Source organism: Littorina saxatilis, linkage group LG12, assembly GCF_037325665.1.
Source record: "Littorina saxatilis isolate snail1 linkage group LG12, US_GU_Lsax_2.0, whole genome shotgun sequence".
NCBI lineage: Eukaryota > Metazoa > Mollusca > Gastropoda > Littorinimorpha > Littorinidae > Littorina > Littorina saxatilis.
The window spans coordinates 17437033-17463258 of record NC_090256.1 but is presented as its reverse complement, the minus strand read 5'-3'; the positions used below and the strand labels follow the sequence as shown (position 1 = coordinate 17463258).

The window sequence follows — 26226 nt, the reverse complement described above, 5'->3', positions numbered from 1 at the left end:
GGAGATTATCAAACGCTAAAAAAGCTCTGGCTTCAAAAACATCGAAGATAACCTCAACCATCAACGTTAATTTTTATTTTCCACGGACGGACAGACACTGATTATTCAGGTGAGTCAAACATCTGTTACACAAAACATCAACCGGTTGGTGTGACTGATTGGTGTGACTGGTTGGTGTGACTGGTTGGTGTGACTGGTTGGTGTGACTGGTTGGTGTGACTGGTTGGTGTGACTGGTTACCAATTTCTTTTCTGATATCCTTTGATTGATTCCTATTAAAATGTTGTTGAACCTGTCTATAATAATCACTCATGAGACCAACCAAAAGCGGTCTTTAGAGACAGGTGGTTGTTATTAAAAGGTTGAGTTTTTTGTGTGGAAAGAACCACATCAGGGATCCTTTGGGGCAGTCGTAATTTACAGGTGGTCATTATCAAGTGGTGGTCACCCGGGCAGGTTTCGCTCCACTGAAAATTACTGGCTGAGCATTATTTGTTTTAAATTTATTATTTTGGCATCTTACACTTCCTTACCCAGTACTCCTCTCACTGCCATGGGAGTACTTGCAGTCAGCCCTTCTGCAAGCGTTGCCATAGCGACACAGAGTCTTCGGCTTGGGTGGGGTGTTTTCGTTGTTGGGCGATGCGCTGGTTTCTTTCTTCTCCTTTTTCAGGATCTAGAAAACATGCAAAAGGGGTAAAAGATTCTTTTCTCCACCTGCAGAGCACATACTGCAATTTTCTTTCTTTCAATTACATAATTAAACATAAACTATCTGAAAAGTTAGGTTATGCAAACATTATTCAACCAAACTAACAACCACAATACAGTTTGTTTATTCGGGGAAATAGCTCAGTCGGTAGCGGCGCTGGCTTCAAAATCAGTTGTCGCTATCGGTGTGGGTTTGAACCCCATGTTCGGCGAGGGATTAATTTCCCAGTCAACTTTCTGCAGACTCTCCTCGGTGGCCAAACAACCCCGTGTGCACACATGCGCACGATAAAGAACCCAAGTTCACAGCAAAAATCTCGGGGCTCGGAATCCACGCGTGCAGGAAAAGAAAAAAAATGGGTAGCGCCGTATACAGTATGGCAGCTTGCTTTCCCCAGTAAGAAAGCAGCCCGAATGTCCATGAGCGTAACCTCACAGGACTATATCAAATCTTATTTCTTATCTCATCTCTAAAAAACAAAACAAATAACATAAGAAACACAGAAACAAAATTGTTCTACACACGACTTTCAGAATCTTTCCACAAGAACTTGATCTAGCACTAGTTATCCCCCTTGTTCATTGAGTCGCAGATCATTAACATTTAGAAGGCTTTGAAATACTTCAAATAATAGTGATAATACGGTTATTTATATGATGCAAGTCCTAAAGTATTTAGAACTGTAGTAGAGTCCTACAGTAGACTCAAGACTCAAAAGATTTAATATCCCTTACCAAAAATAAGGAAAGCAATGAGCGCTTCTGGGGTGATAACGCGAGACAACTCCTGTGATCTTGCCACGAGGTGGCGCCAGTAACCAGCCGAACGAAAGAAGGGGCATAACCTCACCAGAACTGACCATTGTCTGTTTACCGTATAAAATGCACGACTTACACACGAACTGTTACCAAACAGATATGCTATTTGGGACCAATGCAAGTTTATTTTCCTTTCTCGTGTGATCTTGCCGCGAGGTGGCACCAGTTACCAGCCGAAAGAAAGAGGGGGCATAACCTCACCAGAACCGCCCATTAATATTAAGTACTCTTAATGAAAGTACTATGCGACTGTCTGAGAAAATAGCTGTCCAAACAAAGAAGTTACAACTTACTCTCAGCTGGTCCTTCCAGAAGTTGAGGTTGCTTTCGTTGGACAGGTTACAGTCAAACACCAACAGGTCTGGTAGGGAGGTCACTTTCCGTCTCTTGATCTACATATGTTCAAAAGAAGAGCAAGCAATCTCATAAAGGGAAGTAACATTTTCCATCTCTCTTGATCTACTACATACGTTCAAAAGAAGAGCAAGCAATCTCATAAAGGGAAGTAACATTTTCCATCCAAACCAAATTTGAACCACAATGCTTCTCCTTTGTGTCAGAAAAAGACAAATAGCAAATTTGTGAAATGTTTAAGTTATTTTACTGACAGATGAACCCTCATTGTGATTTGATGTAAATGTTGTCATTAAGCTATCATAATTGATTAACGTCTTAAAGCTCTACCAAAGAATAAGGCAATTTTGAGATGTGAGATGTACATTTATTTTAGCATGCATTTCCACATAAAATATTCACCTTCTGCTTTCGTGGGCTGGATCTCCCACGTTCATTTATGTTTTAGGCAAGCAGGTTTTTATGTGTATGACCATTTTTCCCCCTGCGATTTACTTACATGCATCTGATATTTCTTGCACTCATTGCAGTACGCTTGCATTGTTGAGTCAGACGTCAAGCTGTGATGCACCAACTCAGCAAACGTTACTTTCTTCACTCCTTCTGACCCTGGGAAAAAATCACATTGTTTACAATATAATATAATACTATACATTTTTCAATACAACACAATACACATTTGTATACAATACAATACAATACAATACAATACAATACATTAGGCCAAAACAAAAACAAGTCGCGTAAGGCGAAAATACAACATTTAGTCAAGTAGCTGTCGAACTCACAGAATGAAACTGAACGCAATGCAACGCAGCAAGACCGTATACTCGTAGCATCGTCAGTCCACCGCTCACGGCATAGGCAGTGAAATTGACAAGAAGAGCGGGGTAGTAGTTGCGCTGGGAAGGATAGCACGCTTTTCTGTACCTCTCTTCGTTTTAACTTTCTGAGCGTGTTTTTAATCCAAACATATCATATCTATATGTTTTTGGAATCAGGAACCGACAAGGAATAAGATGAAAGTGTTTTTAAATTGATTTGGAAAATTTAATTTTGATAATAATTTTTATATATTTAATTTTCAGAGCTTGTTGTTAATCCAAATATAACATATTTATATGTTATTGGAATCAGCAAATGATGGAGAATAAGATGAACGTAAATTTGGATCGTTTTATAAAAATTGTTATTTTTTTACAATTTTCAGATTTTTAATGACCAAAGTCATTAATTAATTTTTAAGCCACCACGCTGAAATGCAATACCGAAGTCCGGGCTTCGTCGAACATTACTTGACCAAAATTTCAACCAATTTGGTTGAAAAATGAGGGCGTGACAGTGCCGCCTCAACTTTCACGAAAAGCCGGATATGACGTCATCAAAGACATTTATCAAAAAAATGAAAAAAACGTCTGAGGATATCATACCCAGGAACTCTCATGTCAAATTTCATAAAGATCGGTCCAGTAGTTTGGTCTGAATCGCTCTACACGCACGCACACACACACACACACACATACACCACGACCCTCGTCTCGATTCCCCCCTCGATGTTAAAACATTTAGTCATAACTTGACTAAATGTAAAAATCAGGCATGGGAATTGAAAATTGTAAAAAAGGCGGAAAATTTATAACTGAAGACGCGAAGCGTCAAGTCGACGGCGCGAAGCGCCTAGCCTTACTAGGGGGGTCCGGGGGCATGCCCCCCCGGAAAAATTTTTTCTCCAAAGAACCCAGATGGTGCAATCTGGTGTCATCTGAGCTCCAAGTTTGCCATTAAATTCTGTTTTTAGAATCAGAGTTTTTAGTACAAAAATGTACCAAATTTTGCTTACATGTATTATATATGGTTTAAATTTGTAAAAAAATTTATCTGTTGAGACAAACAGGAAAATGTAACTTGTAACACAATCTGTGCAATCTGGTTTACTTTCAAACATAATAGTTCAATAACTGAGGCGGGCGGTAGCAGTGCGTGAACAAAGTACGGAAAGTTTTCGCGGGCTTTTGCGCAAAGGCCAAAGTAACCGGTGCTTTTTTTGTGTGCCTCCCCCCTTTATTTTTTCGGCGGACACTTTTGCATTTTCGGCGGAACAAAAAAAAAATTCGGCGGAAATCCGCCATTCGGCGGACAATTCCCATGCCTGAAAAATAGGTGTGGTTAAGGTAACATGGCCAAAAAAATAGGGTAGGAAGGTAGGCAATCACTTTTTTTTATTTTTTACTTTTTTTTTATTAATAGCAGAGCAACCAAGCGTGTAGCACTCGCAACCAAAGAAGATGCCGACATTTTTGTCATGGCAAGCGTCTGTTGGGCTTTTTTAGTAGAAGGAGTTATTTCCCTTGCATCATCTGTCGTCTGCATGACGACTCGAGAGCTTTCGCTTTCATTGCGTTTTCTGCACTCGTTTTATTGTTTTCCTTTTTTTTTATTTTTACAAATGTAATAAAAAGTTGGCCCCTAAAAATAGGGTAGGTCCGGTTACCGTAACCACACCTATTTTTTGGGGGGCCTTACAGTACAATACCAAACTATCCAATGTTATACTGTTTGAGTGAATGTGAATACAAACAGAAATTATTCTTTTGGCTCTTCACAGTTTCTTGAGTCTTTATCTTTTTAAAAATCTTTTTCTATATACCCGATATAATGGAAATGCGACAACCATAGCAACAATCAAAAGGTGACAGCTAACACTGAAAGATTTGAAGTGTTTAGTGCCCTTAAAATCTCGTAAATTCATGAAAGGAGATAAAAAAAAAAAGAAGACATAAACGCATAAGATGTCTCTGCAGACATTATAGACCCATACAAAAACCACAGAGCTGTTTCTTACCAGGGGATGGGTTAGGAGGGTAGCCGAGCACCGTGATCTTGATCTGTTCATCCTTGGAATTATCCATGCCGCAGCGACACATCAGCTCCGACTTAGAGTTGACGAAGAACAGGTCTTTCACAACAGAAATTTCCTCCATCCTGAAAACATCATTGCTGCTAGTCAGTTCTTCTTTTATTCTCTTTTGCTTCTCTTTCTGTCTTTCTAACAGTGTCTGTCTGTTTCTTAATGAAGCAACCACTTACTCACATGCAAGTTTCTGTTTAAACTGGTAAAATACTGAGTGACAGTTCTCTGTCTGTCTGATTGTGTCAAGTCTGTTTCTTCATGAAGCAACCACTAACTCACATGCACTGATGCAGGGTTCTGTTTAAACTGGTAAAATACTGAGTGACAGTTCTCTGTCTGTCTGATTGTGTCGGTCTGACTGTTCACACTGCAAAAACGTACTCAAGTGCAGGGTTCTGTTACACTAGCAAAATAATTTGTAAGAGTTACACAGACAAATTAATAATCAGCTTCAAGAGGGCACTGCTAACATGACTCCTGCATTAACAATGTGAAACCCTTTCACACAAATCAAAGAATAAATTTCTCCGTTTGGTAGCAACAAATAGAGACTTACAGAATGAACTGAGCACATACAAACTGTACTACATTTACTTACATTGACAAATGAATACGCAGTGAGAGAGAGAGAGAGAGAGAGAGAGAGAGAGAGAGAGAGAGAGAGAGAGAGAGAGAGAGAGAGAGAGAGAGAGACAGAGACAGAGAGACAGAGAGACAGAGAGAGACAGAGAGACAGAGAGCAGAAGAAACATGGCAAAGATATTCCTCAAGAAACTCACCTTTGAACCTCCTCCTGCTGTTCCTCCTGAGTGCTTTTCAAGCTGTCAAGAAAGAAATCATAGTGTACAGAATCTGATGATTTATTTGTTCCTGTCATTATGATCCTCACAAATGCCTCTGTATTTTCCCTGTATGATTGACAATACATTGTACATTTTGCCTGAGTTACAGAACACTGTTTGAAATACTATTCCTGTTTCAGTGCTTTCCAAGCTGTCAAGAAAGGAATCATAGTGTACTGAATCTGATTATTTGTTTCCTGTCGATCATCCCCACAGTCAAATGCCAGAGTATTTTTTACCTCAATAACCAAACCATTTTGCCTAGTTACGGAACAAGAATGCTAATTTTCCTGAATACTTTCAAAACTGCCAAGAAAAAAGTCACAGTGTGCTGAATCTGATTATTTTTTTTTTCCTTTTGACATCCCCACAAATGTCCAGAATGTTTACCTTTATGACATTACCTTTTGCCTAGTTACAAGACAGTGCTTGAAAACACGCACTACATCTCTAAAAGACATACAGAGAGAGAGAGAGAAATTCAAATTTTACGCCCTCACGGCCAGGCCATTAGGGGCATGTTCATGGGTTTTACCCTGACTTTAGATGAGATAAGAAGGTGAGTCTTATGCGTGTTTAGGTGGTATCAGCCATCTGCACTTATGGCAGAATGACCAAGGTCTTTTACGTGCCACTGTGGTGACACGGGGGTGGGAGATGGATACCGTCTCTGGGTCTTCACATAAAGTTGACCCGTGTTCGTGCCGGCCCGGATTCGAACCTGCGACCTTTCGATCACAAGTCCAGTGCTCTACCACCTGAGCTACCCGGGCCCCCAAAAGATATACATATTTAGAAACAGATTTACATACCAATATTCACACGTAACAAGAGACATACAAGGTGTTGACACAGACATCATATAAAGACAATATAACTGACTGTTAGGAAACGCTGCCGTTGCTGAACTTTGGTTCAGTTTTGTGTGTTGCATGTTACGTATTTGACTTATTTGTACTTTGTGGGAAAGTACCGATATTATATTTTGTAAACACAATATTTATGTTTGGACGAGAATGCAGGTGAACTTTCTAGTCCTGTCAAAACAAGTTGTTTACCACGTTGTTTTGAGTCATGGGTTCGTGGCGTTCGCTCGGATTAAGTGCGTCAGCGCTTTTGATGTACGTCACAGAGAACGTCACTATTCTAGTCCATGGGCAGTTCATCTAATTTTAGTTGTATCATGTTCGGTCTGGAATATTCTCGAGATTGAGTATTTACTATATAGGCCAGCGCGATTTGTATGTAAAAAAGCTTCTACTTTGAGTTCTGCTACGATGTGCAGTTGTATGTATGGAATGCTAAATAAATCCTCGAACTCAATTTGACGAGTTGTTTTCTGCTGCTGCGAAGACGGGCGACGTAGAATAAAAGAACACAACTATACGACATTTGAGAACTTGTGGCAATCTCAAGTGTCGTGTAACACTGACCCTGAAGAAAGAACAAACAAGAAGGGCAAAGCCCATACGACTCACATGCTTGACCTTGACCTTTACATGACCTTGACCTTCAGGGTCAAGGTCAAATAACTAAACCTAGCAATGACATCATACACTAAGAACTGCTTTACACATTTTTCCTACCAAAATACATGTGACCTTGACCCAAGGTCATCCAAGGTCATGCAACACAAAGCTGTTAATTCAAGACATAGGAAGTACAATGGTGCTTATTGGCTCTTTCTACCATGAGATATGGTCACTTTTAGTGGTTCACTACCTTATTTTGGTCACATTTCATAAGGGTCAAAGTGACCTTGACCTTGATCATATGTGACCAAATGTGTCTCATGATGAAAGCATAACATGTGCCCCACATAATTTTTAAGTTTGAAACAGTTATCTTCCATAGTTCAGGGTCAAGGTCACTTCAAAATATGTATACAATCCAACTTTGAAGAGCTCCTGTGACCTTGACCTTGAAGCAAGGTAAACCAAACTGGTATCAAAAGATGGGGCTTACTTTGCCCTATATATCATATATAGGTGAGGTATTGAATCTCAAAAACTTCAGAGAAAATGTGAAAAATAGCTGTTTTTTAGACAACATTTATGGCCCCTGCGACCTTGACCTTGAAGCAAGGTCAAGATGCTATGTATGTTTTTTGGGGCCTTGTCATCATACACCATCTTGCCAAATTTGGTACTGATAGACTGAATAGTGTCCAAGAAATATCCAACGTTAAAGTTTTCCGGACGGCCGGCCGGACGGACGGCCGGACGGACGGGGGGGACGGACGGACGGACGACTCGGGTGAGTACATAGACTCACTTTTGCTTCGCATGTGAGTCAAAAAACAATTGAGATATATAGACGGAAGGCTAAATAATGTGAAACCAATCCCTTTTAACTTTAAGACCTTCACAAATCTGAGAATATCGGTTCTTAAAGAGAAGGGAGCCTTATAATGGTGGTATGTTTAGAGAGATAAGGAATAGAAATTCTGACAAAGCAGGGTCTTAAAAGGGGGAGGGTGAGTCTTAAATAAGGGGGGAGGGGTCTTAAATGAGATAGGGGAGTCTTAAAAGGGGGAGGGGAATCTTAAATCTGAGAGTCTTAAAAGGGAGGAGAGTCTTAAATTGCGGAAGGATCTTAAAGGAGTGGGGGAGTCTTAAAGGGAAAAGGGGAGTCTTAAAGGGGAAAGGGGAGTCTTAAAGGGGAAAGGGGAGTCTTAAAGGGGAAAGGGGAGTCTTAAAGGGGAGTCTTAAAGGGAAAAGGGGAGTCTTAAAGGGGAAAGGGGAGTCTTAAAGGGGAAAGGGGAGTCTTAAAGGGGAAAGGGGAGTCTTAAAGGGGAAAGGGGAGTCTTAAAGGGGAAAGGGGAGTCTTAAAGGGAAAAGGGGAGTCTTAAAGGGAAAAGGGGAGTCTTAAAGGGAAAAGGGGAGTCTTAAAGGGAAAAGGGGAGTCTTAAAGGGGAAAGGGGAGTCTTAAAGAGAAAAGGGGAGTCTTAAATAGGGAGGTTCCCCTTGCACTAACGCAACAAACCTATCCTCCCCGCTCCCATCCTCTCCTTCTTTATCCGCCGTCTCCGTTTTGCTTTCTTCCTTCGTCTCCTCTTTCTTCTTGCCTCGCTTGTTCTTCTTCTTCCTCCCTTTCCCGCCACCAGACTCTGTCTTCTTCTCTGGTGCTGCCTCCGGCTGGGCAGGAGGAGATGGGTCTGTCTCTTTGGTAGGTGAGTCTGATGCTACTTCCACTTGCTGAGAAGTTTCCTGGAAAGAGGAATTTTCTGTGATTGATTGATGATACAATGTACTGGTACATGCATAGCCTAGCGGTGACCTTATGACTAGTTTTCTCCGCTTTTGATGAAGGGGTCAAGAATCGTATCAATTTTTTTTATCGGTGTCGTTTGTCCTAAGCTCTTTTTCAGTTTATGCAACCAAGGGCAGAAGTTAGCAGGTACAGTTGCCATGGTTTGAAGACACTTGATTTTGTAAATGACACAAGGTTATTTTTAAATGTAGGGTGTATTTGAACACTATGTAATCAGTAACAGAAAAATGTCAGCCCTACAGCAGCTATAAGTTTAATGACTCTCACTACTTCCTCCTTTCTCATCCCTATTTACCTCCAAAAGCACAATCAGAATCAACCAATCAATCACTCTCTCTCTCTCAGTCTCACGCACACACACACATTAAGACACACAAAAACAGCATACCCACACTTTGACAGAGAAAGAGCTTGAGAGAAAGACATACACATGCACACATGATATATTCTCTCCCTCTCTTTGTTTTCCTCTCCACTTCATCATCATCATAATCACCACCTAACCCCCCCCCCCCCCCCCCCCCACCCCACCCCTTTCATCATCACACCCAAAAAGGTGCAGGTTACAAAGAACTTACAGAATTGACTTGCTGAATGACAAAGCGATGCCATCTGGGGATGAGGGTCAGAAAGTTGGCGCTGCCATTGATTTCTTCCGCCTCTGTCAAGAGAAGCCCCAACGCAGCCGCTTCTGTCAGGGTGCGGAATGCTCGCAGAAAGTTTTTGGCCTGTGACAAATAGAAAAATCAGAATCAAATGATGCAGTGATGGGTATGCATTTAGTGCGCTTATTTCCCTTTATTTGTCAGATCTGCGACAAAAAAGACCATGTCATGTAACAAAGAAAACACTAAAATATTTTTGTCTCCCTTTTTGAGAATTAAAAGTGCAAACACATTAAAGTAAATGAAAAACAATTCAAACAGACTTTGTGTGAACTATCTTTGTGTTAACTATCCACGAGCTTCCACTTCAACACTGAGCCTTTTTTTTCTGATTTGTGGAGGTCTTAACAAGGAGGTTCCACTGTTTACCTGACAGGCCTCTCCTTTCTTGGTGTCCAGCATGTGAAAGAGGAAGCCCAGCTCGCAGGCCAAGCAGAACTCACGCTGACAGATGTGGCTCAGCAAGGCAGCTCGCAGCGGCTCCACAAAGTACAGGATCTGAAATATTGTTTCCGTTTTAGTCAAGATTATCAGGACAGTGCATCTTTGAACAAGCATTGATTTCATAACCCAAAGACTGAAGTAGACATGAACAGGGCATAGATTACGAAGCAGAATTCTTAATAACTAAATTAATCGGAAAGAGTTTTTAAGTTCACTTTAATCAAACTATCACAAAATGGCAAATTGGAAATAAAAATGCTGTGGATATTTAGGAATTAAAGCTTTGTTCATTTCAGCCAAGATGTAACAGGACTGATTTGACAGTAAATGGATTCAAATGGATACTACTCTGTGTAAAGGTTGTGTTCATGGTCTATAATAGCCAATGTTCAGTAATAACTTTTTCGGGTTTGTAAACTGCAACTTTCCCACATTATCGGCCAGCCACTAGCGAGGGGGGGTGTCTGAAACATGTCTGAGCATGTGTAGATTGTTTAATGTCTCACTAAAACAAGGGTATGCACTCTTTCAGTTTCACAACACATACAAACCTGAAAGACTTATTTCCGGAATTTGTCTATTTGTTGAATGAACTTTCATGGAGTTTCTTTTCTTCTTCAATTTCAAAACCATGAACAGCACAGGATGATACAAATCAAGCTGCTGACAACGAACAGCGTAAATTACATACCTGGAGCAATGCATTGCAGTAAGAGTTGTTGTACTCTGCAGTAAGACCAGCAAAGTGGGTCTTGTTGTAGTGACGGAAGTCAAAGTCGTCCAGCTTGGTGTACCGCATCAACATCCTCTGGTACTCCTTGGGCACAGTCTTGAAAGGGTCTTCACCTTCAACAGAGCAGTCTGTGTCAGGACTTCAGACTTTTTTTTTCAACAGACCATGCTACAGTGGAACCCCCCTTTTATAATGGAAGGGCGCTGGTTCTGTGCGACGTTTAGTTTTCGAGATAGGCGTGACCTGACGAAGAACAGGACGTCACATTCCAAATAAAAACGACTATGTTGCATGTGGAAGCCGCTGAGACTGCATATCTTCGGAAGGTTTCCGCAAAAATAGATCTTACACGATTCGCGCAAAACAGTTGAGAAGCAGACACGCTCTGAAAAACTTTGCATAATAGACTGATAGAGTGTCTTCCCTTTCTTCGTCTTGCGATAACGTTACTTTTGTATGATAACGATTCACTTGTAAAATAAAGTATACAATTTGGTTTTAAGTGGTAAATGTAGTGACTGTGTGGACGGATATATCCGTACCAAGTCAGATAGAGCCATATGAGTGGGTACGAATATATCCGTACCTGGGAGACAATGAGTTAAAGTGGGGTTCCACTGTAATGGCCTTCTCAATCTTGAACGGTTCTTCATCTTCACCAGTCTGCGTCAGGACGTTAGACCTTTTTCAATTGCTGGCATCTAGTTTTGTTTTGTTCTCAACATCTCGTTTTGATTTTCTCTTTAGTGCACTTTTATTCTGCCTCATTGTTCAATTGATGTTTCGTTCTTCATTCTGTGTAAATATTTTTTATCATCTGAAACTGTGTATTGGTTTTTAAGTATAGCTTGAATTAGTCTTGTCACACTCAAAAATCATCAGATGTGTGCGTCTTTTAAGGCCCAGCTTTATCAAGCTTTAGCTTGTTGTTGATTCCTAAGTGTTCATTATTAATTGTACACAATTGATGTGAAAACCCCACCCAAAAGAACACATTTTAAACTATCAACAACAAATGCTTTGAACACACATGTTAGGTAGCATTGCTACTGAAAACAGGAAGGGTTAAAACTGAGCATGAGCAACTCAACAAAGTTCTAAAACAGCATCTTATTTTGAGAGGGGTCTTCATTTAGAGCCTCAGATTGCATGAAACTCTTGAGATACATTTAGGTTAATGTTCAAGCACTTCAGAATGATTTTGTTTTAGTGCATCTTCTATTTGTCAGTAAGCAAAATAACTCAGCCATTTTGATAAAAGTATAGAATGAATACATGCACATGAGCATATAAACAGATATGCGTACACATAAACACAAACAAACAGACAGACAGACAGACATACATACACACAGATACTCACACACACACAAAGCATTAAACACAAAAGATTGCAGCAGAAATCAGAAAGCAGTCTGACTTCCATTGGGCATGCACCTCTACCAATGGGAGACTCAGGGACACTGAGCTGTCGCTTGGCGCCATTCTCTTCTTTAATCTTGTAGGGTGCCTGGTTCCGTCGGCCTTTCTTGGGGTTGGGTACACAGCACACGTTGTGCATCACCTTCATTGAGCGTAGAATCTCGGGATCTATAGGCCTGGGTTTCCTGTTAATGTGAACAAAAAACCCAAAATCAGAAACAAAATATCCTTCCTTTCTTTTTGCTTTACTGAGGAGCGGTGTGCAAGTCCTGAGTACTGTACAGTTACTGAGATTCAGTAAATAGCTCTCTTAGGCTATTCACATTCATAAATGCTGCACTCCTGTTATCTATCTATATATATATACGACTTGTGTCTGTGTGTCTGTGTGTCTGTGTGTGTGTCTGTGTGTGAGTTCGCGATGCACGGCCAAAGTTCTCGATGGATCTGCTTCAAATTTGGTGGGCATATTCAGGTAGACCCGGGACAGGACACAACCTGGTCGATATTTCAACACGTGCTCTCAGCGCGCAGCGCTGAACCGATTTTGTGCGCGCTGAACCGACTTTGGTTCCACCTCAGCTACCCGGGCCCCCATACCGACACACCAAAGCCAAAGTTCTCGGTGGATCTTTTTCAAATTTGGACACCGTATTCAGCTACACCCCGGACACAATATCATCGATGAGATATTTCAACATGTGCTCTCAGCGCGCAGCGCTGAACCGATTTTGGTTTTTGTGTTCATTTCACCATTATAAGTAACTCTTCCTTATCTTCTCATCTTCTCCAGGTTTTCAGCGTTTACCTCCCTTCCTTCGTATGGTGCACTATAGTATGAGTGGTGCGTCTTCGGATATTCCCGGCGTTCTGTTACTATTTTTAGAAGGTCACCGCAGTGTCCAGAACGTAAATTGGACCCGTAAATTATCCTCACTGTAAAAGTGCAAAGGTCGAATCAATTTATAGCCACGCGAAAAATACACTGTCATCTATCTCTCTATAGATACGGCTTCTCTGTGTTTGTGTGTGTGTGTGTGTGTGTGTCTCTCTATGTGAGCAACACCTGGGGATTGTTCAGTTCTGTTTGTGATGTGGTCTGGCGGCTTTTGTGTATTTGTATGTACTGGCCTTCCTTTGAGAAGCCATAACAGTTCAAATGGGCTTACAGATAAGCTATAAATTGCTCAATCCTGTTTGAGTGGAGTTCGCCTCCAAAGGTGATTAACACGGTTACATTCGTCGACAAGGATGGGACTCAATATGGTCAGGAATGGCATTATGGCCACTGAATCATTTTCGTGCTGTTCCCATTCCACGAATCTGGGAGGGACCTAAGCTTGGCGGGTCCATTGTTCGGACCCGGCGAAGCCGGCGTACGGCTCTAAGTACTTCTTCCCGGCGAAGCCGGCTACCCGGCGAAGCGGGTATTCATTCTAGTTAGAAATATATGTGATCATGTTACAGTGTAAGCTTCAGCAATTAAAAAAATGAGCCCTTAATTTGTCCCACATAATTTTTGTCTGACACACACATAATGATTTACATGCCCTGAAAAGCACAAGTAAAATGCAACAGTTTGCAGCACACACGCACGCATGCGTACAAACACACACACACACACACACACACACACACACACACACTCACACACACACACACACACACACACACACACACACACACACACACACACACACACACACACACACTCACGACAAACTCACAACTTCAAAGAAAACCAATTCACCCGCTGTAATTTGACCCACCTGCAGATTTTTTTCATCATGCTGCTTGGCCACTCAGACAGCAGGGAGTCATTGGCAGGGTAGAAAGTTGGCACAGTTGCGAAAGCCACTATCTCATCCATCAGATGCATCTCATGATGGGGCGGTTCAGGCTGCAAGGCAAACACAGATTAAAACACCAACACAAAGTTTGCATGGCAATTTAACTGTCTCATCTATTAGGCCACACACAAAAAATAGTCTGTTTACGGTATCCCGACCGACCCTATTTTTTCGCGCGACTCTAGACTTTCTTTTGGCATTTGGGGGAGGAAAAAAAAAGAAAAAAAAAAGTCTGTTTTTTGGCAAAATAACTTAAAAATATGGTTTTTTGGGAGAAAAAAATATTTAAATAAATAAAAAATTCCAACCTACCGACCCTATTTTTTTTGCCTATGTTACCGTAAACAGACTATTTTTTTTTTTTTGCCTTAAAATGTGTACAGAGGATCAAAGCCTGATATTAATTTGGTGAAGTCTACTTTATGAAGCTCGATGCACGAAGCTTTGGCACTGAATTTTTGATATAAAGACTTCGCGGACCGGCACGGTTGGCCTAGTGGTAAGGCGTCCGCCCCGTGGTCGGGAGGTCGTGGGTTCGAACTCCGGCCGGGTCATACCTAAGACTTTAAAATTGGCAATCGAGTGGCTGCTCCGCCTGGCGTCTGGCATTATGGGGTTAGTGCTAGGACTGGTTGGTCCGGTGTCAGAATAATGTGACTGGGTGAGACATGAAGCCTGTGCTGCGACTTCTGTCTTGTGTGTGGCGCACGTTAAATGTCAAAGCAGCACCGCCCTGATATGGCCCTTCGTGGTCGGCTGGGCGTTAAGCAAACAAACAAACAAACAAACAAACAAACTTCGCGAAGTCGTTTTTTGGACTCAATTAAGTCACTCCCTTTCAAGGAGGCTACAAATTTAACTTGCAACTAATATAAGTTATATAACAAAACAAAAATGAACACTCTGTGACTGTGAAATTAGCAAGTCTTTCATTTTTATATGGTAGAATTAAAACCAATGTTATCAGAACTGGCAAATATATTTTAATTGCTATCAACATTCTTTTTATCTGATAACTGAAGACTAGCTTACGTGATCAGCAAACTCTGTGGGCAGGTCCAAACCACTGAACACTGCATGCTCGTTGTTGGCAAACAGGTGACAATAACCTGTCAAACATACCAGGGCATGCTGTATTCTTTTCAGACAAACAGGTGACAATAACCTGTCAAACATACCAGGGCATGCTGTATTCTTTTCAGACAAACAAAAAACAAACAGGTGACAATAACCTGTCAAACATACCAGGGCATGCTGTATTCTTTTCAGACAAACAAAATACAAACAGGTGACAATAACCTGTCAAACATACCAGGGCATGCTGTATTCTTTTCAGACAAACAAAATACAAACAGGTGACAATAACCTGTCAAACATACCAGGGCATGCTGTATTCTTTTCAGACAAACAAAACACAAACAAAGGCAAATCTTCCAAATAGGTAAAAAGAAATCCCAATTCTAAAATGTTTACATAAAAATTAAGAAAAGAAAAAAAAAGAAATTATGAACTAGTGGACCTGAACTGTTAGCTACTTTGCTCTTGCTAACTTTACATACATTTCAACTGACTTTTTGGCTCACGTAAGTGTAGCCTATGCGATCGTAACTTTGTCTGTCTGTGCGTGCGTGCGTATGTGCGTATGTGCGTGCGTGTGTATGTCTGTGGTAGAAACTCTAACATTTGAAGACGTCACATTACATTGACGTCACATTATGACGTAAGAGGGTTAGACGTCACGCGAAGGAAGTACTGAAAGTCTCGGTCATTATTATTTTGAGCGGGCCGAGACTAGTTGGCAGTCGTGTCCCTGTAAGTAGGCTGCATGCAGACAGACAGATCTAGATCTAGTGTCTCGCTTTCTTGCACAGTTTCACCTATGCTCTTTCTCTCTGTGTGTGTGTGTGTGTGTGTGTGTGTGTGTGTGTGTGTGTGTGTGGTGTGGTGTGGTGTGTGTGTGTGTGTGTGTGTGTGTGTGTGTGTGTGTGTGTGTGTGTGTGTGTGTGTATGTGTGACGGAGTGATTGAGTTTGTGTTACTGTTTGTCGATTTCTTACGTGAGCCTTGATGGCTTCGCCTCTTGTTTTTAAAAGTTCTAGTCAGTGAATTTACAAAACAAATTCTTCTTTTTCTGTGTTTGTCATTTCAATGCGAACGCATACACAACTCTTTCTATTCTTGCAACAATGTGAGTCACATGTGATCTTCGGGTGAGAGGGTACTACATTGCATTAAATGATTATAAAAGTTACATTCCTTCCCGTGTAAAAACCACAAATCTGTCCAGGCGTTTACATGATGATAGCACCCTTCAACTTGGACCCATACCAAAACTCAACAGGCTGCTTGCTTCCTGTGCATCAGTTAAATATTTTTTTCTGAATAAATTTGGCAGATTGACTTAGGTGTCGGATACAAAATTATATCAGTAAAAAAATCCTACTCGGCTTAGATCACATCCAAAATATTGATTTTTTTGTTCTCACCGAAAGCGGCTAATGGCGGGGTAAAAACGATCATACACGTAAAAACGCACTCGTGCAAAAACATGAGTGAACATGGGAGTTTCAGCCCATGAATGAAAAAGAGAAGAAGAAGAAGAAGAAGAAGAAGAAGAAGAAGAAGAAGAAGAAGAAGAAGAAGAAGAAGAAGAAGAAGAATTTCAATGAAAGGATGCTCTTAGTCTTATTCTATGTGCAATTGTGGCTTGTTATGTGGCAGTGAACATTACTGTGCACACAAGAAGGAAGGTACAGTGGAAGGCCCCCCCCCCCCCCCCCCCCACTAGTAAGACCTCCAAAACTCTGAGAAAATCAGCTCTTCAAAAGGAGGGAGTCCTGAATAAACAAATTCCGGAAATAACTGTGTTGGGTTTGTAGGGGTTGTGAAAGAACGAGGACCCTAGCTTTTGAATGGACTAATAAACGACAAGTGGTTCCTGTTTGAGACACATCCTCTCGTGGGTTACTGGCTTGTAATGTCATGTGGAAAAGTTTCCCCACGCGACATTATTTCCAAAGTGACAATTATTATGACCCATACAAACCCAACTGAGTTATTTCCGAACATTGTCTATGGGGGTGTGGGGGGTTAATTTATAGAGGTTTTGAACAGAAAGTCTGAGAAAACAGGGTCTCTTAAGGGAGGGAGATTTAAATTGGGGGGTATTAAAATGGGGGTTCCACTGTAGCTTGAAGAATCAGCATACACTGGGAAAAAGTGGCATACCAGCAGAGTCCCCAAAGGCCATGGCTTGACAGGTTTTGGACAGGTCAAAGCTGGTGATGCCTGCTCCGTGTGTGTCCACAGGATAGATCATCATGGACTGAGACACTGACGTTGAGTCCGTCAGCTGGAAACTCCCCATCTGTCATAAACACAGAGAAAAAACCCACATTATTGTAGTTGATAAAATTATATTCTACATGGTGAAGGTGGGGTCAATAAACAAGAACCAAGACCTCAGCAATATTCTGAGAGACAAAAACAATAAATACAAATTAAAAAGTTCCAAGTAATGTTCATGTTTTTCAAAGAAAACACCAAAGATTTTGAATCTTTCTCACTTCTAGGTTGAACAATCTAAAAAAAAAAACAGGTCTGAAAATGGAAGGAGTTTTAAAATGAAGGTAAATTTACAAAGGTTTTGTCATTTCATTTGAACGGAAAATTTGAGAAAACAGGGTATTAAATGGTGCAGGAAGTCTTGCATTAGGGAGTCTTAAAAAAGGGTTTTCTGGTGTAGCAGCACTGCTCAAAATAATAGGCTGTAAAATGGCGGGGATGTAGCTCAGTCGGTAGCGCGCTGGATTTGTATCCAGTTGGCCGCTGTCAGCGTGAGTTCGTCCCCACGTTCGGCGAGAGATTTATTTCTCAGAGTCAACTTTGTGTGCAGACTCTCCTCGGTGTCCGAACACCCCCGTGTGTACATGCAAGCACAAGACCAAGTGCGCACGAAAAAGATCCTGTAATCCATGTCAGAGTTCGGTGGGTTATAGAAACACGAAAATACCCAGCATGCTTCCTCCGAAAGCGGCGTATGGCTGCCTAAATGGCGGGGTAAAAACGGTCATACACGTAAAATTCCACTCGTGCAAAAAAACACGAGTGTACGTGGGAGTTTCAGCCCACGAACGCAGAAGACGAAGAAGGTAGGCTGTAAAATCATATCAACTCACCTGTGACACAACCACCAGGTGATGAGACAGAGCCGTTACAAAACGCAGAGAGGTAGGATCACTAATCAAGAAAATTTTACATTTTTATTTAACATTTTAATGGACAATAAAGTGTTGTTATCATTATTGTAAACAACATTATATCATAATCAACTCACCTGTGACACAACCACCAGGTGATGAGACAGAGCAGGTACAAAGTGCAGAAAGGTAGGATCACTAACAAGTAATGTACAACATGATATCAACTCACCTGTGACACAACCACCAGATGATGAGACAGAGCAGGTACGAAGCGCAGAAAGGTGGGGTCGATGTCCACCTGGATGGGGGCCATGGCGCGCATGACACGCATGTCGTACACCATCAGCAGACGATCCGCCACCAATTGGTTGTCCATCCTGGATTGATTCAGTCTTTACACATTCACACTCACATTTAAAGCCCTGTTTAACTGATGTCGTGTTACTACAGTGGAACACACACACACACACACACACACACACACACACACACCACACACACACACACACCCATTTTACCACCTCTACAAATCTTAGAAAATCAAGTCTTAAAATGGAGGTAAATTTACAGAGGTTATGAAAAGTCCTAAATTGGGGGGTCTAACATCACCTGCAATTAAAAATTTTAAAAGTAAATTTTCATTTAATTAATATACTTACCCAACTCACAAATAGCAATTAACTCTAGTTCAGTGCTGGTAACGCTGTACGCGTCCCCTTGGTAACCAAGGGAGACCACTCTAAAAAAGAAAGTGATCCATCCCATAATGCCAGACTATCAACAGTCCGACATCCGTATGCGCGCGCATACGCCGCCATCTTATCATTCCAAAACGAAGCCCAACTCACTCTTTTTTAGACCCCAGTACCAACCACAGCGGGGAGGTGGGAGGGAATAAACGTTGTGAGTTGGGTAAGTATATTAATTAAATGAAAATTTACTTTTAAAATTTTTAATTAAATTACATATCCATACCCAACTCACAAATAGCAGATTGCTACTATAGGTGGCGGGTACTCATCAAAATCAAAGTAGAAGGGCTTGTCCTGCTGCCACCATAGAAGGTAGCACAAAACTGCCGTCCCGTCTGAAGGAGGCGATGTCTCTGAGATAAAAACTCAGGAAGACATCCTCTGATTTCCAATAGGCCGCCTCCAAAACATCAGCCTGATCGGAGCACTGCCACAGAGGAGGCCCATGCCCCTGCCTCATGAGTTCTTGCCGAAGTCAGGGAAAGAACCGCCCTAACCTCTCCGGACTGAGTATGCCACCAGGAATACGCTTGTCTGAACAATGTGGAGACCCACTTGGTTAAAATCACTTTCGCAATGTCTTAGCACCTTGCTGTATTGAGCGAAATGAAAAGCAATTTTTGACTTCCTGAACAAATGAACTGCGTTCTAGACAAATAACTGCTGAGCGTTCTAACTGGACAGTTAACGATGTCGGGGTCTCCAGGAGCAAGAGTGTTGCTCAAAGCAGGAATGTTAATGACAGGTGAAATTTGGGCCGGTTTCTGATTTTTAGCTAAAACTTCTGGCCCGAATTTTCCGGTTGAAATATCTTTAGCTAAGCCGGATAAAGTATGAACCTCACCTCCTCAACGAGACGTAGCGAGCAAAGTTAGAAAAACTGCCTTGCGTGTCAAGATAGCCAAACTAGTTGACTACCGGTTCAACCTCGTTAGAAGCCAAATATCTAAAAAAAACTGCCCTTAAATTCAATGATCTAATAAGATCAGTGAAAGTCAGAAAAATTTTCGAAACTCGCAATATTCAAATGACTAAACCTGACTCTAAAGGAGCCGAAGTATTGCTTCATAAATTGAAAATGCAATTGGAAGCTAGTTTCCCCGTTTTCCGCATAAACTGCCTGAAAATTTCGAAGAAACCCAAAAGTCATAGATCAGTCTTTCTTGAGAAAGCTGTCTATATTCAAAAAAGCCAGAAAGTACGCTTACTCCCACTTCTCACAGAAGCTACAAGAGTAAGCTTGGCCGTTTTCCGTGTAGATCCGCCAGGCTAGTCTTGAAACGGGTTAAAGCAACACTGCACCAAGCCGTAACAATGTGACAGAAATTACATAAAGTCTTAAAAGTAAGACATGGAAGAAAAAGCGGAAACCCAGAATAGGTGGCACTCCACCTGCATTAAACAGAAAGAAGAGGAGTTCTTTCCGTAAGAAGTAAGCGCTTTGTACCAAGCCAGTCTAAGTGACAAGTGAACAAAAACGCCAAATCCCCTATAAAGACCCTGAACCAAAACCAGAGTTGAGGGGGAAGCCCATAAGTACCTCAAGGATACCCTTACAGTAGACATCCGTGTAATTCGAATGTGAGAAAGCAAAAACGCCTTCTTGCCAGCCTTAAGAGGTCTGGAACCCAGATTGCGACGACCCGTACTGTGCGACCAACCGGCCGCCAGAACGATCTATGAAGAAGACCCTGTATAGAGCCAAAAGCTAAAGTAGATAACAGCCAGCCTGAAGCTTTTCGTTTGGAAACAAACAACAGCCAAGGCCTGCCTTGCGCCTTCCTTTTACCGTGAGCGTCTCTTTGAAAGATAAATGCCCGCGTGCCTAGAAGCGGCCTCAAAAAGAGACCTTTCAAACCAGAGAGAGAATAAAAGCAAGTTTTGTTCGAAAGTGCCGATCACAAAGAACCGAAGCCACAATCTACCCGAGCTAGGAGATCTTGATCTTACAGACAGTTTCTCCTAGCTATCAAAATCCCGATGGATGTTTGCCAAACCCGAGGGCGGTTCCGTAGAACCTAAGTTCTTAAGCTTGGAGTTAACCGAAGCCTACAGAAAGCGCTCCGCGAGTGACACGCTACTTGAGCGTAAGACACAAACTAAAGCAACACCGCCGCAGGTATAAGTCGAACGTAGTCCACAAAGATAGTGGAGACAAAGACAACTCGCTTGTGAAAAAAATCCACAAGTACACAAAGACCCCGCCAGAGGATCTTTCTTTCTTTCTTTCTTTATTGGATGTTTAACGTCGTTTTCAACCATACAAGGTTATATCGTGACGGGCCAGAGGATCTAAGAACTTAACACTCAAAAGATTCTCTTCAGAAGGCTCAAATCAACTATAAAATGCCGCGAACAGCGACACAGCTGAAGTATGAGCCTCCCCTTGATCAATAGCATCTTAACGGTCATCGAAATGATGAGAACCAGTCACCAATCCCGATGAGGCAAAACTTGCCAAAAATCGGAAAAATTTGAAAAATATTCACACACCGGAACTCCATGCCAGATACTCCATCCACCTGCCCCTTCCAGCCGGCAAACTGGAAGAGGAAGAGGATACAGCCTGTAAAACAGCTAAGGAACCGCAGTAACGGAACCGGAAGCCAAAGGCTAAAAAGTGCCGACTACCAACACCACAGTGTTAACGATAGAAGGCTATCCCATCCTGTCCAGAGACACAGCCGCAAAAGCGGAAGCGAAACCGGCCGTGGATTAGTAAACATCCGAACCAACCGGTTGCATATAAACACACCGGACGAACCCGTTGTACCTCGAACCATTTCAGCTGCGAGCGTCACTGCACTTGCTAACATGAAACGGAACCTGAATTCAGTGCTTTTCAGTCAAGCGGAAGCACCTTCATCTGAACAGCCGTCAAGCACAGTCGTGCAATCGGGAAGCTGATTCCCTGTTTGACTTAATTGTCCAACAAAGAACCAGCCCTACTGCTCACTTCCTGCCCCCCGGGAGGAAGAGAAAGTCAAACTACAAGACATTTGCCATCTTCAGGGCAAAGAACGACGATTCCCGGCAGCGGCAGTGAACCTTCCGTTCCTCCGAAATCCGGAAGTCGTCGAACGAAGAAAGAGGTGGACGAAGTAAGAAAACTTTTCTCAGCCACCCCTTCCTGTCAATATCCAAGTTAGAAAGGTGACCCCCAGAGAGACTCGCATGGTCAACCCGAGAATCACCCAGCCCAACAACTTCCTGCCCCCTGGGCGGAAGCTTACGTTGCCCAGCCACGAAAATGCGTGCTACATTCATCCTGCGAACGTACACCATTTCCACCGGAGAACCCGGCTACACGCGGCCATTTGCCAACTCCAGGGCAATGGATAACGATTCCCGGAAGCTGAAGCGAACAACCTGTTCCCCCGAACTTCCAGAAGTCAGAACCAGATAGAGGTGGAGTAAGTAACGCCTAGCTCTCAACCACCCCTTCCAGACAAAACTTAAATGCCGTTCTCCGCCGCCCACGTCACTGCGCTGGACAACTTGAACGGCAAGTTAAGCTGGGTGTCGTCCATCCCCATGAACCACCCTCATATGGAAGTACATTCGTTATCCTTTCCTTCATGCTCGCAATCAGGAAGGTGACCCCCGGAAAGACGTTCCCGGCCAAGCCGTTCGCGGTCGATCCTAGAATCACCAACTTCCACAAAACCTAAATGCCGTTTTCCGCTGCCCACGTCACTGCGCTGGGCAACTTGAACGGCAAGTAAGCTGGGTGTCGTCCACCGTGGACGCACCCTCGTTATCCTTTCCTTCATGCTCGCAAACGCAATCAGGAAGGTGACCCCCGGAAAGCCGCCGTTCGAGGTCGATCCTAGAATCATCAACTTCCACAAAACCTAAATGCCGATTTCCGCTGCCCACGTCACTGCGCTGGACAACTTGAACGGCAAGTAAGCTGGGTGTCGTCCACCATGGACGCACCCTCGTTATCCTTTCCTTCATGCTCGCAATCGCAATCAGGAAGGTGACCCCAGGAAAGCCGCCGTTCGCGGTCAATCCCAGAATCACCAAGTTCCACAAAACTTAAATGCCATTCTCGTTAGCCCACGTCACCGCACTGGACAACTAGAACGGCAAGTAAGCTGGGCGTCATCCAACCATGGACGCACCCTTCCTGCTCGCCATCGTAGTCAGGTAGATGCACACCAGAGAGACTTGCAGACCTGCAGCGGTCCTCTGAGACACACCCAACTTCCTGCCCCCAGGGCGGAAGTAGAACCGGCATACCCGACACTGCATCAGAGGTATATGCAAGTTCTTACGATTCACAGCCAGGTGGGTCAACGCCAGAGAGACTTGCAAAGTCCTCGGAGTCACACCCACCATCCGTCCCCCGGGACGGAATTAGAACCGGCATACCCGACACTGAATCAGAGGTATATGCAGAGTTCATACGATTCACAGGGCTCCCTGCAACTGCTGTATCGGCGCGATGCCATTGGCCAGAAATTGCAGGAGGGCTTTCACCACGCATGTGGCTTACTCTCTCCTGTGATCGCAAACCCTCGTCACCAGAGAACCTGGTAACTTGAGGGCTAGACATACCTTTAGAGCGCACCGGCCCATGCAGAAGGGACGCCAGCCGTCCATCAGCATGCTGAGACGCATGTACTTCCGCCCGAACCACGATAGGAGCAGCCACAGCGGAAGTCGCAGCAGGAGCTGAAGCGAAACCGGAAGTGGAAGGAGTCGGTGAAGACCTGACTCTACCCAAGGAAGAAACATCGAAGACGCCAGCCGGAAGTGCGCGAATCTCTGCTTTCGTCGACGACAAAACGGCCGCCAAAGTAGAAACCTGTGTACTTAAAGTCAAAAGCAATGAAGCAATATCGGCGGGAGACACACCTGAATCACCAGGGGCCCCCGACGAAACAACCGGTTTAACAACATCCTTATCCTTTTCACTACGTGTGACCTTGTCCTTCTTCGCGGACAAAATGGCGGACGAAGGCTTGTCAACAACAACATCAACATCACATCCTACATTTCCCGGTTCTATCTGAGAAGTGGCGGAAATTCCATCACTCTTTCTTCTAGACGAAGAACTTCTCTTAGAGGAAGAAGAACTAGCAGCCGGAGAAGCTGAAGCAGCAGCCTGTCTCGAACTAGTCCTATTTTTGGCGCACTCCGCCATGTCAAAGCGAACTCACAAAAAATTTTCGAACTGAAAAATTTCACAAGTTCACAACGTGCGACAGAAACGTCGCCAAAGTTACATAAAACAAGAAATCTCTCACCCAAAAACAGCCAGGGTATTGACAAAGCTCGGCGGTAGACCAAGGGGCGAAGTCAAAGTCAGAAAACAAAGACCAAGGCTGAACACAGCCGGAGCGTACAACAAAACGCGACCAGACACGTCGCTCGCTGAGAGTGGAATGATAAGATGGCGGCGTATGCGCGCGCATACGGATGTCGGACTGTTGATAGTCTGGCATTATGGGATGGATCACTTTCTTTTTTAGAGTGGTCTCCCTTGGTTACCAAGGGGACGCGTACAGCGTTACCAGCACTGAACTAGAGTTAATTGCTATTTGTGAGTTGGGTATGGATATGTAATTTAATGTAGGGACGCTTTTATCACAGGTACCACTGTCTAGTGTTATGATCTACAACTACAAGCTACAACTCGAAGAGTATCTGTTCTGCAAAAACTTAAAGGCTTCAATGCATTTTGAATCAATAAATGCACTGAATAATTAACAAATTAAGTAGAGGTGCATTGCCAAGGCACTGCATACCCCCCGCGAAGGACAAATCACCTCTCTCTCTCTCTCTCTCTCTCTCTCTCTCTCTCTCTCTCTCTCTCTCTCTCTCTCTCTCTCTCTCTCTCTCTCTCTCTCTCTCTCTCTCTCTCTTTCTCTCTATCGCAGTCTCTCTCTCTGTCTCGCTCTCTCTGTCCCTCTGTCACGTTTCAGTATATCACTTAAGGTGATTATGAAACGGTTAGTTACTTCTAACTAACTAACCACACCACGATCCACTCTCGCAGTCATACAATTAATGGAAACAACAAAAGTATAAGTTTCAGACGCCTGTTTATGTAATAACTCGCCACCTCCCTCGAGACTTCACTCCCAAAATGTTCTTTTACGTTCAAAACGTAAATAACACGGTCACTGACAAAATGCCAGTTAGAATATAGAAAATTATAGTAACACGCTGATCCCGTGTAAAGCTAGGAAAATATAGCTGTCTGTCAAAAGTGCTAGTTAATGCAGGGGTCACACACCCCACGTTGTCACCACTCGAATATAATCACAAATATAAAAGATGACAACGGTGGTAAACAGGGTGCTTAAGACATGGTGCAACTTAGCTTTTCTGCTGCCACTGAGTGGACGGCCTGTAATTTGTCTTTAGTCTCCACAACTGCTCCGTCGAATGAAGTGCTGGTTAGCGTGGTGACGAAGCAGGGAACTGTGGAGACATCAGGCGCCGCACCCAGTCGCTGGTTAGCTGGTTAGCCGGTTTGCTGGTTAGCCGGTTAGCTGGTTACATCACTCCCCGTAGCGTCCCGCAGATAACAGCCCGCACCAGTAGCCGGTGAAAAATGAAGACAGAAAGGCTGCAACAAAAAGCCTCGGTACACTAAACATGTCAAGCTACCCAACAACCTCCACCTTTAAACATGTCACCCTGACATATTTCATCGAGCACGTGGGCCTGCACAAACGGACTTTTTACAACAACAAATCAGCTATTTTCCTTCCTTCTCTCCATATCTGCAAAAACCATATACAGATTAGTATTTTAGCGTCACAAAGAGCAAATTATGCGCTAACCTGGAAAGAACAACAGAGAGTATTTCATTCCACAAACACAGACTCGTCAACAGCGTTAAATAATGATTTATTACCTCAAAAAGCCTATGAATGTAGCACTCTCATGGAAGCAAAAACCGCTTCCTCCCTGGAATGGCCTCTGTTCGTCAACAGTGACACACCATCCAACCTCTTGCCGAATACTTTATGCGGTGAAGACCATCCCCGCACGGCGAAGAGAAATTGACGACTCGTCCTCAGCAAACATGTAACAGCGAAAAGGTGGTATCTCGTTGAAGTTCCTTTAGAGCCCTAACTGTGCTAGCAGACCGGCACGTAGATAGAAGTGAAATATCTAGTCGTGATGAAAACCATCATACTCTAAGGACGCAGACACCGACCCTTCTCCTCTTGCCGCTGATTGTCAAGTGTCCAGTTATCATGTCTCAGACAGACAACCTTGACGAAAA

The 26226-nt window shown here is 43.0% G+C and overlaps 1 protein-coding gene across 3 annotated transcripts in view; it reads right to left on the bottom strand.

Moving 5' to 3' along the window:
• The window catches only part of LOC138981394 (PAN2-PAN3 deadenylation complex catalytic subunit PAN2-like), a 53331-nt gene that overhangs the window by 18990 nt on the left and 8115 nt on the right, over positions 1 to 26226 (bottom strand). Inside the window, exons 7-20 of one of the 3 annotated variants that reach the window (XM_070354307.1) lie at positions 18455 to 18617; positions 17252 to 17390; positions 15057 to 15133; positions 13944 to 14074; positions 12190 to 12359; positions 10711 to 10865; positions 9945 to 10073; positions 9489 to 9638; positions 8623 to 8846; positions 5575 to 5616; positions 4727 to 4866; positions 2384 to 2493; positions 1824 to 1922; positions 534 to 676 (exon numbers count right to left, since the gene is read on the bottom strand). In XM_070354307.1, the coding sequence (XP_070210408.1) occupies positions 534 to 676; positions 1824 to 1922; positions 2384 to 2493; positions 4727 to 4866; positions 5575 to 5616; positions 8623 to 8846; positions 9489 to 9638; positions 9945 to 10073; positions 10711 to 10865; positions 12190 to 12359; positions 13944 to 14074; positions 15057 to 15133; positions 17252 to 17390; positions 18455 to 18617 (1872 nt within the window). The remainder of the gene's footprint in view (positions 1 to 533; positions 677 to 1823; positions 1923 to 2383; positions 2494 to 4726; positions 4867 to 5574; positions 5617 to 8622; positions 8847 to 9488; positions 9639 to 9944; positions 10074 to 10710; positions 10866 to 12189; positions 12360 to 13943; positions 14075 to 15056; positions 15134 to 17251; positions 17391 to 18454; positions 18618 to 26226) is intronic. The other 2 variants (XM_070354308.1, XM_070354309.1) reach the window with 2 other exon arrangements.